Source organism: Neovison vison, chromosome 8 (assembly GCF_020171115.1).
Source record: "Neovison vison isolate M4711 chromosome 8, ASM_NN_V1, whole genome shotgun sequence".
NCBI lineage: Eukaryota > Metazoa > Chordata > Mammalia > Carnivora > Mustelidae > Neogale > Neogale vison.
The window spans coordinates 108,669,951-108,685,056 of NC_058098.1; the positions used below are offsets into that span (position 1 = coordinate 108,669,951).

The following is a 15,106-nucleotide window of genomic DNA, read 5'->3' on the forward strand; positions in this document are numbered from 1 at the left end:
AGATTCAAATCGGTGGCAGCTCCTCGCCGGCGACGCGGGTGGGCGGTTGCTGGCCTGCGTCCTCTCGCCATGGATAACCCGGAAAATGTCTTTCAGTAAGTGTCGGTCGGGTGCGATGGGAGCGAGGCGGGGGCGCATCCTCCGGTTGCGGACCGAGGAGGGGGTTGAGGTACTCAGAATTCGGGGTCTGCAGGTCCCCGCCCGGGGCGGCCGCAGTCCTGCCTCCCTTTGCCCCTCCTGCCCCTTTCCGTGGCTTTGGTGTGTTTCTTCCCCGCCCCTATTCCCACCCAGCTAGGCTGTGAGCCACTTGCGGGTCGTGGAAAGGACCCCCGACCGTGTAGTTGTCGCTGTCCGCCGAGACCCCGACTCTCTTCCGAGCTGCGACCACGGGGGCAGTTTAGGGGGATTTGGCCAACTCGTGAGGCCTTCGGAGCTCTCGGTTCACCTCTGTAAGGAATCCGCTCTGGGCAGATCGTCGCCGCGGGAGAAAAGTCTACCCCAGCAAAACCCCTAAGCCTTGCGTATAGGTTTCATGAGAAACTTTCAAAGCCACTTAATTTACCAATAATAATAATAATAAAATAAATTGTAGTACAGTAGGGAGAGAACTTAAAATAGCTCTTACCCATAATCCCACAATCAGTTTGAAAAAGAGTCTTTGAATAACGTGAACTTTACAAAAAAGCTATGCTTACTGTCATTTAGGTTAACCTGCTAACAGTTTCTTACATTCTCACACCTTAGCTTTATGACTTTAGGTGATTTATCTAGATTGTTTCAAAAGCATTTAAAACAGTTCAGTCATATGTGACAGGAAGTAAAACTGGTTAGTTTTATCAGCACCAGGGTAATTTACTCTCTTGAGGGATCAGAAGACCGGGATGGTTAAGTACAGCCAAAGCAAAAACCTGTTGCCTTTAAAACAGCAAACTATTTCACTTTTAGAAACTTGTCTGTTTTCCCCATTTTAAAATGGAAATCGGGTTTTTCTCACCTCATTTTGACTTTGTAAAGACTAATTTGCTCCAGCGAACTGGATATTTTTGGTATTCATTTACAGTGTATTCAGGTCATTTAGGGAAATGTGGTTGGTATTGGAATATGAAATGTTTATTTGCAGCGATCTGTTATTAACTTAATTTGGGAGAGCACACCTATGAAGCATGCGAAGGAGATTAAAATTTAGAAGTAATTACTTTTTCATTTTTAAAAATAAGGAATACATTTATTTGGCTTTTTAAAAAAGATTTTAAAAAGTATTCACTGAGATTTATTATGCCTACCTACCAACCGCTCATATGGAATCAATTTTCTAGTTTAATTTTCAAATGTTTCTTTTTGCAGATATATTTATATTATAATATTACATTAGTATATATATGCATGCATGTATGTGTGTATATGGAGGTGTGTATATGTATATGTCTGTACAATTGCTGCCTTTATTTCATTTAAGTGTAGCTTTTTTTGCTGAACAGTATCCTTGGAGATCTCTATCAGTATATAGAGCTCTTTCTCAATCTGTTTTACAGTAGCATATTTCATGTACCATAATTGATCTAAAAAGTCCCCTATTTATGGCTCTTTGGGTTATTACCAGTCTTTTTCTAAATAGAACTGCAGTGAAAAATCTTGTACGTGTGGCATTTTGCACATACACAAATATATCTGCTTTTTAGATTCCCAGAAGTGGATTTGCTAGATCAAAAGTAGATCCGTCTGTAATTTTGGCAGATATTACCAGTTCCCTCAGCAGGGATCATGAGCACTCTTACCTTCAAGCAAGATGTAAGAGTGCCTGTTTCCCATTGCTTCATCTATACACTGTTGCCACATTGTTTTAGTTTTGCCAATCTGGTAGGTGAGAAATTCTGAGTGAGGTAAATTTCTCTTGTAAGAGAGGTTGAGTATTTTCCTTTAGAATGACTTTTTTTTTTAATTGTTTTCCCCCCCAATTTCTAAAAGCTGGTTTTTTTTTTTATACCAGTTGATCATTTCTCTTTTGATTCTGCTTAATGTTGTGTTTATTTGACATATGGAAGCTTTTTATTTATATATAGTTTACTTTATATATAAATATATATATATTTACTTTATTGACCTTTTCTTTTGTGTCTTCTAGATTTTGAGTCATAAGAAAAATTGATTGCATTGGTATACATATGCTAGCCAGGAGAAAGTATTGCTTTCAAGTCCTTTTTTAAAAAAATCATGTAATTTCTCCGATAGAAAACCTGAAGTCTTTCTTAGCTTGACTTTCTCATATCCAGGAAGAACTCCCATAGGCAAGTCCCATTATTTCTTCAAAACACCCCAAATTCCATACTTGCATTGTTCCCACCCTGGTTCAGCTCACCACCTCATGAGACTGAGGTAGCTCCCTGACTGGTTTCCCACTTCTGTTCCCGCTCCCCATCCCCTTTGCTTGACGGAGCAGAATGGATGTTTTAAATGCACATTACATACTGTCACCCCACCCTTCTAGCTTAGCACACGTAAATAACTGCATGGCTCTTTGACTTTGATCAAGTGCCACCCCCTCAGAGAGAATGGCCTTTCCTGACTGTTCTATCTAAAAATTGTAACTCTTATCATACTCTTACCTCATCTTCCATTTTGTTTTGTTTTGGTTTGGTTTGGTTTGGTTTGGTTTTTTTTCCCCTAAGTTTTTAATATCACGTGACTTTATTTCACATGTTTCTGTTTGTTTGTTCATTTGCCCTCCTAGCACCCAAGTGCCCTTAGAGAACTTTCCTTCACTTGGCTGATTTTTTTTTTTTTAAGCTGAGGATAGTATGTGAAAGTAGCAGCAAGCAGAAGAAGCCATAGTGGCTGATTTATGAACATTGCCATTATGTGTTCTTTATCAGGGACTCCGTGTTACATTGATGTCCAGAAAGCGAAGTGTCGGGAAACTTGGTAGTATCCTACACTCCCATGCCCACTCACAAGCCCCCTTCATGTCTCCTAGCCAAGTCTTAGCCAAGCTTCTGTGCAGCAGGGGGAGGAGGTCCCACCATTTGAGGAATAGCAACTTGTGGACGCTGCCCTCAGGATGGTAGTGACATTGGGCATCAGTGACAGGAGAAAAAGATCCTTTGGAATAGAGTCTAGGACCCTCTTCCAGCTGCCTCTTTATAAGGGCTAAATTTGGGGGCCTTGGGTCTTGCTATCTTCTGGAAAGATAACTATGCTTGAATTTTCTGACCACTTTTAAGTGAATAATCTTTTAATTTTTAATGTAGCATTTGAGATTTAAGATTTATTTTATATTTAATATATAAATTTTATATTTTTATATTTACTTATATATAATATATTTATTTTATATTTAATATATAAATATATTTTATATTTATTTATATTTAAGATTTCCATTTAAGGTGTATAAATGAGGAACATAAAATATATCTTTTGCTTTTAGAAATCATCCCTAATAAGTCATGTGCATGTTTTTCTCTTTTCTAGAATGTTTGAAGCCCATATGCAGAGCTACAAGGGCGATGACCCACTTGGTGAATGGGAAAGGTTAGCATTCAGTTTATTTTTTTCCTTTAAATAAACTATAGGAATAAATAAATAAATAAACTATATGCTGCCTTGAAAATTAATATCATCCATATTTTTCTAGTTACATGCAGTGGGTAGAAGAGAACTTTCCTGAAAATAAGGAATACTTGACAACTTTATTAGAACATTTAATGAAGGAGTTTTTGGATAAGAAGAAATACCACAATGACCCAAGATTCATAAATTACTGTTTAAAATTTGTAAGTATGCTTTCAGATGTATAATCTAATCTGTAATGCTACTGTACTTTTGCTTGTTTCCCCAGATTTTAAGATTATTTTAAATTAACTTACTTTAACTGTTCTGTTTCCAAAGTTGTATGGCCAGAGTGTGTATTTTGGAAGCTTTTGGCTTCTGTATTACAGAGTCAGTAATTTAATTTTAAAACCCTTCTCCTCTATCAACCACTGTAAGTGTTATGATGTGAGATAGAAACCATTAAATTAAAAGGTTTGTTGAATGGGAGGGGGGTGGGGATGGAAGGATAAGCAGACACTGCCAGGTACCCAGAGGGTTCCTGGGAGTAAATTAAATTCATTGTGAATAATTAAGAAAATATTAACTCTCTGGAACTAAATTTAATACTAAAAGGAAAAGGCTGCCTCAGATTAAGTGTTAAAAGGCCGGACCTCTTCAGTTTTGAAATGAAGGCTGCTCCTGGGGGCAGGAGTTCTAGTAATCATGAATGGGTAGAGTTAAGATGGATTTGTTCACTGAATTATAGGATAGTAGGATTTGAGGCACACTATAGTACTTGACCAGGCCCTGATTAAGACAACTGTAGTACTTACTTCATGAGTCATTATGGATAGTTCCTGAGAATTAGTATGGGTAATTTTGGGAACATTGAATGTCAAAGGAAAGGAATAAGCTTAATTTTTAGGTTTGCTGTCAGAGAGCCATATAGCCTGAGGATTCCATGAAGACTGAACACAGAAGGTGGCTGGGCCCTGGGCCATACCTTGACCACCAATTCCTTTGTTCTTATATCTGTTTGCTTTGGGCTTCTGTAGGCTCAGTACAACAGTGATCTTCATCAGTTCTTTGAGTTTCTGTACAACCACGGGATTGGAACCTTGTCATCTCCTCTCTACGTGGCCTGGGCAGGGCATCTGGAAGGCCAGGGAGAGCTGCAGCATGCCAGTGCTGTTCTTCGGAGAGGACTTCAGAACCAGGCCGAACCAAGAGAGCTGCTGCAACAACACTACAGGTAGTTAGAAAATAAAACTTGGGGTGTGACCTTCGGTTCAGGTCATGATCCCGGGATTGATCCCTTGCTGAGAAGGGATCAAGCCCTGCTCAGCAAGGAGTCTGCTTCTCCCTCTGTGCCTCCCCTTGGTCATGCTCACCCTCTCTCTCAGATAAATAAATAAAATCTTAAAAAAAAAAAAAAAAAAACCTCTATGTGGTATTCCCTACTTGGAAATGTCATGTTTGCTCTTAAAAATCTTTTCTTATGGGGCACCTGGGTGGCTCAGTTGGTGGCTGCCTTTGGCTTAGGTCATGATCCCAGAGTTCCGGGATCAAGCCCTGCATTGGGCTCCGTGCTCAGTTGGAAGCCTGCTTCTCCCTCTCCTACGGCCCTTGCTTGTGTTCCCTCTCTCGCTCTCTGTCAAATAAATTTTTTAAATCTTTTAAAAAAAATTAAAAATAATCTTATTAATCATATGGAAAATTCTCATTGTGAAAATGTGGATAATACAGAATAGTATAAAGAAAAGGAAATTGCCCAGAAATATTACTATCAACATTGTGGCACATTGCCTTCCAGTATCCTTTCCTACACCTGTGTGTGTGTCCTTGTATTTGTGTGTTTAAGAGTAAATCATACTGTATGTTATGTCTATTTAGCTTTATTCTGTCCTAGAAACTTTTATACTACCTATAAAATAGGTGTGAAATCTGTCCCAGAGTTAGGTCATAATTGAAGTGTTCTCTAAATCAACATTTAAGATGTTTTCAACATTTTGATTTTTATGAAGAACAACATAGTGAATATCTTCATGAATAACTCTATTTTTCACAGGTTTTTTTTTTTTTCTGTGATTAAATAGACTTCATTTAGGACATTTTGAAAATATGGAAAAATAGAGAAGCAGAAGAAACCTGGCATTTTAATTTGGTACATTTTTCAATGCTTGTTATAGGATTTAGAGGCATGCTTTAACATACCTGAAGCTTTGTGTTAGAGTCTTTTTCTTTTATCGTAGAGTTATCTCCCAATATATTTCCGATTTTTATCTCATTCCTTCAGATAGATTCTCAGAATTGAAGCTATCTAGTTAAAGGGTATATGAAGAGTTTTTAAGTTTCGTGATACATGGAATCACATTACCTGCTCAAAAGGTAATACAAGTTTTTTGGTAGCCCACTCTTTAGCAGACTATGAAGTAACTTATCTCACTGTACCCCTTGCCAGCATTTAATATACTCATTGTTTTCAACTTAGCTACAGTGCTCATGTTTTTTTTTTTTTAACTTTTTTATGAGAATTTTCAAATTCTCATTAAAAAACTCATAAAAAATATTAAAGAAAGAAAAATTAGGGGCACCTGGGTGGCTCAGTGGGTTGGGCCTCTGCCTTTGGCTCAGGTTATGATTCTGGGTCCTGGGATTGAGCCCTGCATAGGGCTCTCTGCTTGGCAGGGAGCCTGCTTCCCCCTCTCTCTCTACCTACTTGTGATCTCTGTCAAATAAATGGATGAAATCTTTAAAAAAAAAAAAAAAAGGAAGAAAGAAAAATTAGTATAATGAACCTCCCATTTACCTATCACCTACTTTTAAATAATTATTAACATTTGATCACGTTTTTATTATGCTGAAGAATTTAAGGCAAATCCAAGACAGCAAAATATTTTACCCCAAACACATAAACATCTCTAAAAAGTGATTTATTTTTTAACAGAACCTTATGCCATTTTCATACCTAACAAATTTTAATTATAATTCTCAGTCCTTCCTCATCATGTAAAACATTGTGGGTTTTTGTTTTTGTTTTTTTTAACTGTTGGTTTGTTTGAATTAAGAGTCACAAGATTTGGCATTTGGTTATACATCTTTTAGTCTCTTTATACTATACACTCCTCACATCACTGAAAAATGTCAGGTTTGGAAGTTGCATATTACTTGACAAGTGAGACGGTGTGCAAAGATGTCATGAAATGACATTTTTAAAAATTCTCACAGCATGAACAGTAATATATCTACATTTTGGAGTGGTAGTCTAAGTTTTGGACTTTTTTCTCCTAAATATTATGTTCATTATGTTCCAAGTGTGTAGAATGCTTAAGATAGGGAGCTCAAGCTCCCGGTGGTGTAACATTTGCAGGCTTGATATACAGAGGAAGAGGCTACATCTGTTATGTGAGTTTGAGAAATACTGACATAAACCAGGAAGATGGGGGAGTTTTTCTAATGAATATATTGGGTATGAAGAAAATCCCAGAATTTTTTTATTATTTAAATTTTGAAGCAATTCTAAGATTCAGCTTGACATTCTCTCTCGATCTCAGTCTTCACTAGCTTGTGATAAGCTGTCTTGATAGGTTGAGATCGAGCCAGATAGCTAGATTTAGTTTTTGCTTTAATACAAATAGGTATTAAACTAAGTATGTAATCTATATTGATGCTTTCACTCCTGTCATTCAGGTTATTCCAGGCACGCCTCACTGAAACGCATTTGCCAACTCAAGGTAAAATAATGCTTTCTAAAATGTCTGAGTTATTAATAATGTAATCTCTGATTTGCACTGCCTTTTTTCCCTACCTAAAAAAAAATTTCGTCCAGTATTTATTAATTGTATTGTCTTAGGTAATGGGGAAGGCAGCCTGGTAATAATGCCTAGCAAAAATCCCTGTAGAGCAGAGCTATGTTAAAGCAAATTAAAAGAGCAAACCCCAAGAAAACTTGATTCATTATATTTTTAGGACTTAAAAAAATTAAAATTACCCAAAATAAAGGACAAGACTTATTCTAGAGTCCATCTATTCTGAATTGAGTCAAATGTGTTTAATGCAATTTCTGAAGAAATGTTGTCATCATTCTTTAGAGATAAAAATTACATTTCAGCAATAAGCATCAACTATCCCATCCTTTTGTTTAAATTATCTCTATAATATTCCTTTTATCTAAAAAGAGTTTTAGTTAAATTTTCTCAGACAGTGGTCAATGAGTTGATTTATTTCTTATACTACTTATTGAAAGACCAGAGGAATGTATTTGTAATAATTTTACTTAATATGGCTTTACCCTTTTTTCCTCTTTATTTCATCTTTTTTTCTTCTCATAGCTAGGACTTCAGAACCTCTCCATAATGCTCAGATTTTAAACCAAATGATGACTTCAAAATCAAATCCAGGAAATAACTCAGCTTGCATGTCTAAGAATCAGGTAATAATATTACTCGTGGGTTGTGTGGGAACTGGTATTGGCTTTGAACGGCCATCCAGCTGCCTTTCTCATTTGTTTGACCTTGTCTGACGACTAACCTCTCTGTCACCTCCCTGTCGTCATCTACCACTGCTCACTTCTGATATTAAATTTAAATAACTTACTGTCTGGCCTTCACTTCCCGTGTTTATCTGACTTAGGGGCCCCCCTATATGACCTGTCTTCACTTCCTCCCCAGCAACTGCTCTCCTCCTTTTTCCACCAGCCTCTGTCACACAGGCCAGGCATCCCTCCTACATTGGGTAATACCCACCTGGAGGTTCCCGAGCCCTGCTTAAACACTCAGGAGGTTGGAATGATGGGACCTATTCACCTCAACCAGGGCTTTCTTCCTCCCCAGAACTTATGTTCTCAGTTTCCTGGTTCACTCTTTATGTTGTACGTATTTCCTCTGTATCCTCTTTCACTCTCTACTGCCACATGAAAGTGATTTTAAACTCCTCTTCACTTCCCTCAAACTTGGGACCCGGTAGTCTTTAACCTCTCCTTCAGGAGCTGGCAAAAATAGTATTTTCATGAGACAACAAAAGCCATTAGATGATATCTGTCAATTTTCTGCCGCTAACCAATAAATATAGTTGCACCCTCCCTGCCATCACAGTTGGGAAAAATGGTCTTCCACTTGTACTTGTCCTTCATCCTCTTTGAGACTTTGCCCTGTTGAGACCTCTGCTGCTCAAGTCTTTGTTTCCCTTGGCCTTGTTTTCCAGCATCTGTCCTCTTCCGGGTACAATTGCTCTTTCACTTTGCTTAGGACCTCCTTCCAGCTAAATCCAATGGGAGTGCTTCATTTCTTAGTGCACATGTGCAAGTTTCATTAATGTCACATATTCCTAGACGTGGAATATGCATTTCTCACTCTGATAGATACTCAGACTATCTTATTTTACATTCTACACGTTTGCCAGTCTCATTGCATTCTATTGCCCCAACTATGTAAACTTTTAGACAGCAAAAATGGTCTTATTTATGGTCACATTTCCAGGACCTAGCTCAGGATATGACATCTATGAGATATTTAATAAATGTTTGTTTAGTGAGTGAGTACCAGCATTGGGAACTCCTGAGGATACAATAGGACCAAAAGGAAATATTTATGTTTCTTTTATTAATGTAGAATTTTAGAACATTAATCCCATAACATAGGTACTCTGGCCCAGCTCCTAGTCTATCAGTTAGAGGGAAATAGTGCCCTTCTCTACTACCAAGTGGAAATTTTTCCATAGGTGTTGGTGGCCAGGGGCAGAGAGAGAGGGAGAAAGAATCTTAAGGAGGCTCCACGCCCATTGTGGAGTCTGAATAAGGGCTCTATCTCACAACCTTGAGATCATGACCTGAGCCAAAATCAAGAGTCAGATGCTTAAGTGACTGAGCCACCCCTGTATCCCCAGCCCCCAAGGAGAAATTTTCTTAAATCACTCCTAATGGACTTTTAGTTACAAAAGTCATAAGATTAATAATTAATAGTTAATGATATAGTTAATTGATTATAATTAAATTAATCGTAATTTTAAAGAACATATATGAATCTAGTTGATGATTGGGCGCCTGAGTGGCTCAGTCAGTTGAGTGACTGACTCCTGGTTCTAGTTCAAGTCTTGATCTCAGGGTCCTGAGATGTCAGGCTCCAGACTCAACAGAATCTACTTGGGAGGGCGCCTGGGTGGCTCAGTGGGTTAAGCCGCTGCCTTCGGCTCAGGTCATGATCTCGGGGTCCTGGGATCGAGTCCCGCATCGGGCTCTCTGCTCAGCGGGGAGCCTGCTTCCTCCTCTCTCTCTGCCTGCCTCTCTGCCTACTTGTGATCTCTCTCTGTCAAATAAATTAAAATCTTTAAAAAAAAAAAAAGAATCTACTTGGGATCCTCTCCCTTTGCCCCTCCCGCTGTGCTTCCTTGCTCGTGCTCTTTCTCTCCCTCAAATGAATAGATAAATAAAATATTTTAAAAATAAAAAATAAAGAAATCTGGTTGATGAAGGAGCCGCTCCAGTGCTTTCATATTGTTTTGTGGAATACTTTGGGTGACAGTTTTTTTTAAGTTAAGTGAATACTTACATTCCTTTTCTGTCTTTTTAGGGTTCAGAAGTTTCTGGGGTGGTATCTTCAGCTTGTGATAAAGAGTCAAAAAAGCAAGTATAACCTGTTCAGTAATCTTTTACTCAGTTTCCTTCAAGAGCTGTTTTTGTACACTGCAGTAAATAATACATTTTCCCCCATTATAGGGAACAAAGGGTGATCGTGATTTCTAAATCAGAATATTCTGCACAAGCATCTTCAGCAGCCAGAGCAGAGGTTCAGCAGGTTGTCATGTATTGCAAGGAGAAGCTTATTCGCGGAGAATCAGAATTTTCCTTTGAAGAGCTGAGAGCCCAGAAATACAATCAACGGAGAAAACATGAACAGTGGGGTACTTGCACTCTTACGATTTGAGATACTCTTTTTTTTTTTTTTTTAAAGATTTTATTTATTTATTTGACAGAGAGAAATCACAAGTAGACGGAGAGGTAGGCAGAGAGAGAGAGAGAGAGAGAAGCAGGCTCCCTACTGAGCAGAGAGCCCGATGCGGGACTCGATCCCAGGACCCTGAGATCATGACCTGAGCCAAAGGCAGCGGCCTAACCCACTGAGCCACCCAGGTGCCCCGAGATACTCTTATGTTACTGAAAATAATAACCTTTGAGTAAACTACCTTTTTAAACAGGTGATTGACTAAGCTGAAAAAATCTGTAAAAACATCTCTAGAAATCTTTGTTAAATACAAGTGTGGCAGCCACACGTGTCCAGGAACTCAACTGATGTCTTGACAGTGAGGCTCAGAGTTGAAACAGCATTGACATAGATCAAGTAGATAGACCAGTGTTGCCTTCGCTTTTAGTGATAGTTTAAGCTTGTAAATATTACCCGTATGGGTTTGAACTTCTGTACCTAGTGCTTTTAAATCTGTAGGTCAGTCATTTGTGTTGTAAAAGGGTTAAGTCAGGAACTGGAGTTGAGAAAGGAGCGATCGAGATGGGATCCTCTGATTAGAGTGCCCTGTCATTTACAGCTATCTAGCAGGTCACGTTTTACTCCTCATGGGAAAACCATGAATGTTATCACTGACATCTCTGCGTGTCTCCGAGGTAACAATGTGGACGTGAGAGAGGGAAGTGAACTATTTTTTTTTTTTAAAGATTTTATTTATTTATTTGACACAGAGAGAGAGATCACAAGTAACCAGAGAGGCAGGCAGAGAGAGAGGAGGAAGCAGGCTCCCCACCAAGCAGAGAGCCCGATGCGGGGCTCGATCCCAGGACCCTGAGATCATGACCCGAGCCGAAGGCAGAGGCTTAACCCACTGAGCCACCCAGGTGCCCCATGAGGGAAGTGAACTTTTGATCGATTGGAACATTTATACCATCTAACTCATGTGAACAGTAGCTGCTCTGCTGGCCTTTTTTGGTTTAACATTTCTCATTTGTTCAACAACTGAGAGAATAGGCAGTTAACACTCAAGAAGGGCCGGTGTGTGTCACGCACAGACACGTTTTTCTTTCCTACACTGTGACCTAAGATCTAAGCCAGAGGATTTGATCTGCGTGTGACGTGGTCATGTTAAGCAGTCACTGCAGGTGCGACTAACTGCCACGTGAGGCATTCGACTCGTTTCTTCTTAGAAAGCACCTACAGATTTAGATCTCTTAAAAAGTGTTCTATTTCCAAACGATTTGCAGGATCACGGCTGTTTTAGAAGCGATTAATATCATACTGTGTGATTGCCAAGTATTTTTATTGGTCAATATGTAGATTTTTATAACCTACCTGCCCTCAACCTATAAGTAATCATATTGAAGGCAGGTAAAAATTACAATTAAGAGGTGATACATTTTTCAGTTCTAATAAGCTAAAACGCATGGAAAAGACTAGCAAAAAAATTGCCATCTGAAAAATAAACTTTCACTTGTTTTTTGTGTATTCCTCTGATGACCTGAATTTAAACTTTGCATGGAAACCATGTTCTCTTTCCTAAAGTGAATGAAGATAGACATTATATGAAAAGAAAAGAAGCAAATGCTTTTGAAGAACAACTATTAAAACAGAAGATGGATGAACTCCATAAGAAGTTGCATCAGGTGGTGGAGACGTCCCAGGAGAACTTGCCTGTTTTCCAGGAAAGGTCTGAGGTATGTGTGTGCTTTTCTCTGAGTGCTTCCCATGCCTAGTGACACTGATTTCGGTTGATAACTTGCTCTTTTCTGGACCATGTTTTTATACTTAATTCAGATGTTAATGTAGCTACTAGCATTCCAAATTTTTATATTGGACACAGAAAGGTATTCAAAATGTAAAATGAGAAAAAGGAATTACAGATTGTGTATGTTTTTATGTGTGTGTATGTCCTTATTTTTTATGTATTCATATATGTGGTCTTTCAAAAATTTTTTGCACAGTAACTATTATATAATGAGAATTTGAATATAATTATTCATTCATCATCTAGATATATTTTGTTTGCCATTGTTTCATGTTGGAAGAGGGGGAGAGGTGATGAAATTGTTAGACTCATGTATTAAAATTACTTAATGAATGAGGTAGATTGAGAATAAATTTAAGCTACATAATGGTGCTTAAATTTTCACATAGTATATGTCTAACTGTGATATAGGATACAGTGAAGATATAAGCACCTCAATTTCTTCTTTTTTTAGATTTTTTCTTTTTATTTAGGAGCTTTATAGAAGTATAAGTGAAATACAGTAAATTACACATATCTAAAGTATAAAATTTGCTAAGGTCTGACATGCACATACACTCATAAGACTATCTTCACAATCAAGATAGTCAACATACACATCATCCCAAAAGTTTTCTTGCTCCTTTGTTCTTAGAATGACATGCTGCATTTGTTTCACTTCCTGATATATGCCAGACATATATCCTTTTTCTTTCTCTTTCATTTTTTTTTAAATTTGAATATAGTTGATCCACATTACATTAGTTTCAGGTGTGCAACATAATGATTCAGTTTCTCTGCATGTTACGCTGTGTTCACCACAAGCATAGCTACCGTCTGTCACCATAGCAACCATAAGTTTGTTCTCTGTATTTATAGGTCTGAGTCTGCTTTGTTTATCCATTCGTTTTGGTTTTTAAACTCCACGTATGAGTGAAATTATATGGTATTTGTCTTTCTCAATCTGACTTATTTTACTTAGCACAGTACCCTCTTTGTCCATCTATGTTGTTGCAAATGACATGATCTGATCCTTTTTTATGCCTGCATAACATTCCAGTCTGCATGTGTGTATCAAATTAGTGTTTTTGTTTTCTTTAGATAAATACTCCATAGTGGGGATTATTGGACCATGCAGTATTTCTATTTTTAATTTTTTGAGGAACCTCCATACTGTTTTCCCTGGTGGCTGCACCAATTTGCATTCCCACCAATAGTGCACGAGGGTTTCCTTTTCTCCACATCCTTGCTGATACTTGCCATCTCTCTTTTTGATACTAGCCATTCTGACAGGTATGAAGTGATATTTGATTGTAGTTTTGATTTGCATGTCCCTGATGATGAGTGATGTTGAGCATCTTCTCATGTGTCTGCTGGCCATCTGTATGTTTTCTCTGAAAAATGACTATGCTGATCTTTTATCCATTTTTTAATCCAATTGTTTGGTTTTTCTGGTGTTGAGCTATACAAATTCTTTATTTATTTTGAATATTAACCCCTTATTGGATGCATTATTTGCAAATACCTTCTCCCAGTAGGTTGCCTTTTTGTTTTATTTTGTAATGGTTTCCTTTGCTATGCAACACTTTTTATTATGCTATAGTCCCAACAGTTTATTTTTGCTTTTGTTTCCCTTGTCTCAGGAGACATATCTAGAAAAATGTTCCCAAGATCAATGTCAGAGAAATTACTGTCTATGTTCCATTCTAGGACTTTTATGGTTTTTAGTCCACATTTAGGTCTTTAATCCATTTTGAGTCTGTTTTTGTGTATGGTGTTAGAAAGTGGGCCAGTTTCATTCTTGTACCTGTAACTATCTAGTAATACCTTAATTTCTTAAATGTTTTGAAAATCATAAAAATTCATGAACATTTGATTTTATAAAGGCAATGGAAAGATGTTTGTATATATGCATGTGTGTATATAGTTATATGTGTATATATATATAGTATGTATATAAATGAATGCCCTCTTTTGCTGCTAACTGTTGTATTTTGTGTTTTTCCAGAATTTACTGTGCATGAACACATAAATATGTATACAATTGAAGTGTCTGTATAAATAAGACTTACTTTCTGCTTTTGCTGCCTAACCCATCTTGCAGATTTCTCCTAGTTATTACATAGAGGTCTAACTTACTTTAATAACAACACAGTCTTCTGTTATACCTTTTAGGAAGGACCTGTATCATTTGGAAACTGTTACAAACCATGCTACAGTCAGCAGTCTCATACATATGACATTATTTCTCTAGGAAAGATACAGAAAAGTAGAATTACTGCTGAAGTTTGTGCACTTAAAATACTGCCCATCTGCCCTCCAAATATTTACCATTTTATACTCATAGTAATGAATAAAAGTATGTGTTTCTTGTATACACTTGGCTAACATTAGCTATCCTAAATATTTTCAACCATCTGGTGGGTTTTTTCTAATCACAGGTGAATGTGGATTTTTAACAATACATTTAGTGGCTATTTGTCTTTTTTTTTTTTTAATTGACTTTGATTGTCTTTGTTCATTTTTCTACTGGATTGTTACATATTTTTATTCTTTTTTTAAGATTTTATTTATTTATTTATTTATTTATTTATTTGAGACAGAGAGAGAGCACAAGCAGGGAGGAGGACAGAGGGGACGGAGAAGCAGGCTCCCTGCTGAGCAAGGAGCCTGATGTGGGACTCAGTCCCAGGACTCTGAGATCATGACCCGAGCCAAAGGCAGATGCTTCACCAACTGAATGACCCAAGTAACCCCCAAAGAGCTTTTTTTTTTTTAAGCCACGTATGAAAGATTAATTCTTTGAGATCTCTTGCACGTCTAAAAGCATCTTTCTTCTACCCTCACACATGGGTGATAAATTGGCTGGGCACAA

General features: G+C 37.6%; 1 protein-coding gene across 1 annotated transcript in view; it reads left to right on the forward strand.

Moving 5' to 3' along the window:
- The first annotated feature begins 11 nt into the window (after positions 1–11).
- Positions 12–15,106, forward strand: part of BUB1 (BUB1 mitotic checkpoint serine/threonine kinase) — a 44,351-nt gene continuing 29,256 nt past the window's right edge. Inside the window, exons 1-9 of the mRNA XM_044261638.1 lie at positions 12–95; positions 3,469–3,528; positions 3,632–3,770; positions 4,584–4,780; positions 7,219–7,262; positions 7,860–7,960; positions 10,095–10,147; positions 10,241–10,425; positions 12,030–12,181. Coding sequence (XP_044117573.1) covers positions 70–95; positions 3,469–3,528; positions 3,632–3,770; positions 4,584–4,780; positions 7,219–7,262; positions 7,860–7,960; positions 10,095–10,147; positions 10,241–10,425; positions 12,030–12,181 — 957 coding nt within the window. The 5' untranslated portion in view covers positions 12–69. The remainder of the gene's footprint in view (positions 96–3,468; positions 3,529–3,631; positions 3,771–4,583; positions 4,781–7,218; positions 7,263–7,859; positions 7,961–10,094; positions 10,148–10,240; positions 10,426–12,029; positions 12,182–15,106) is intronic.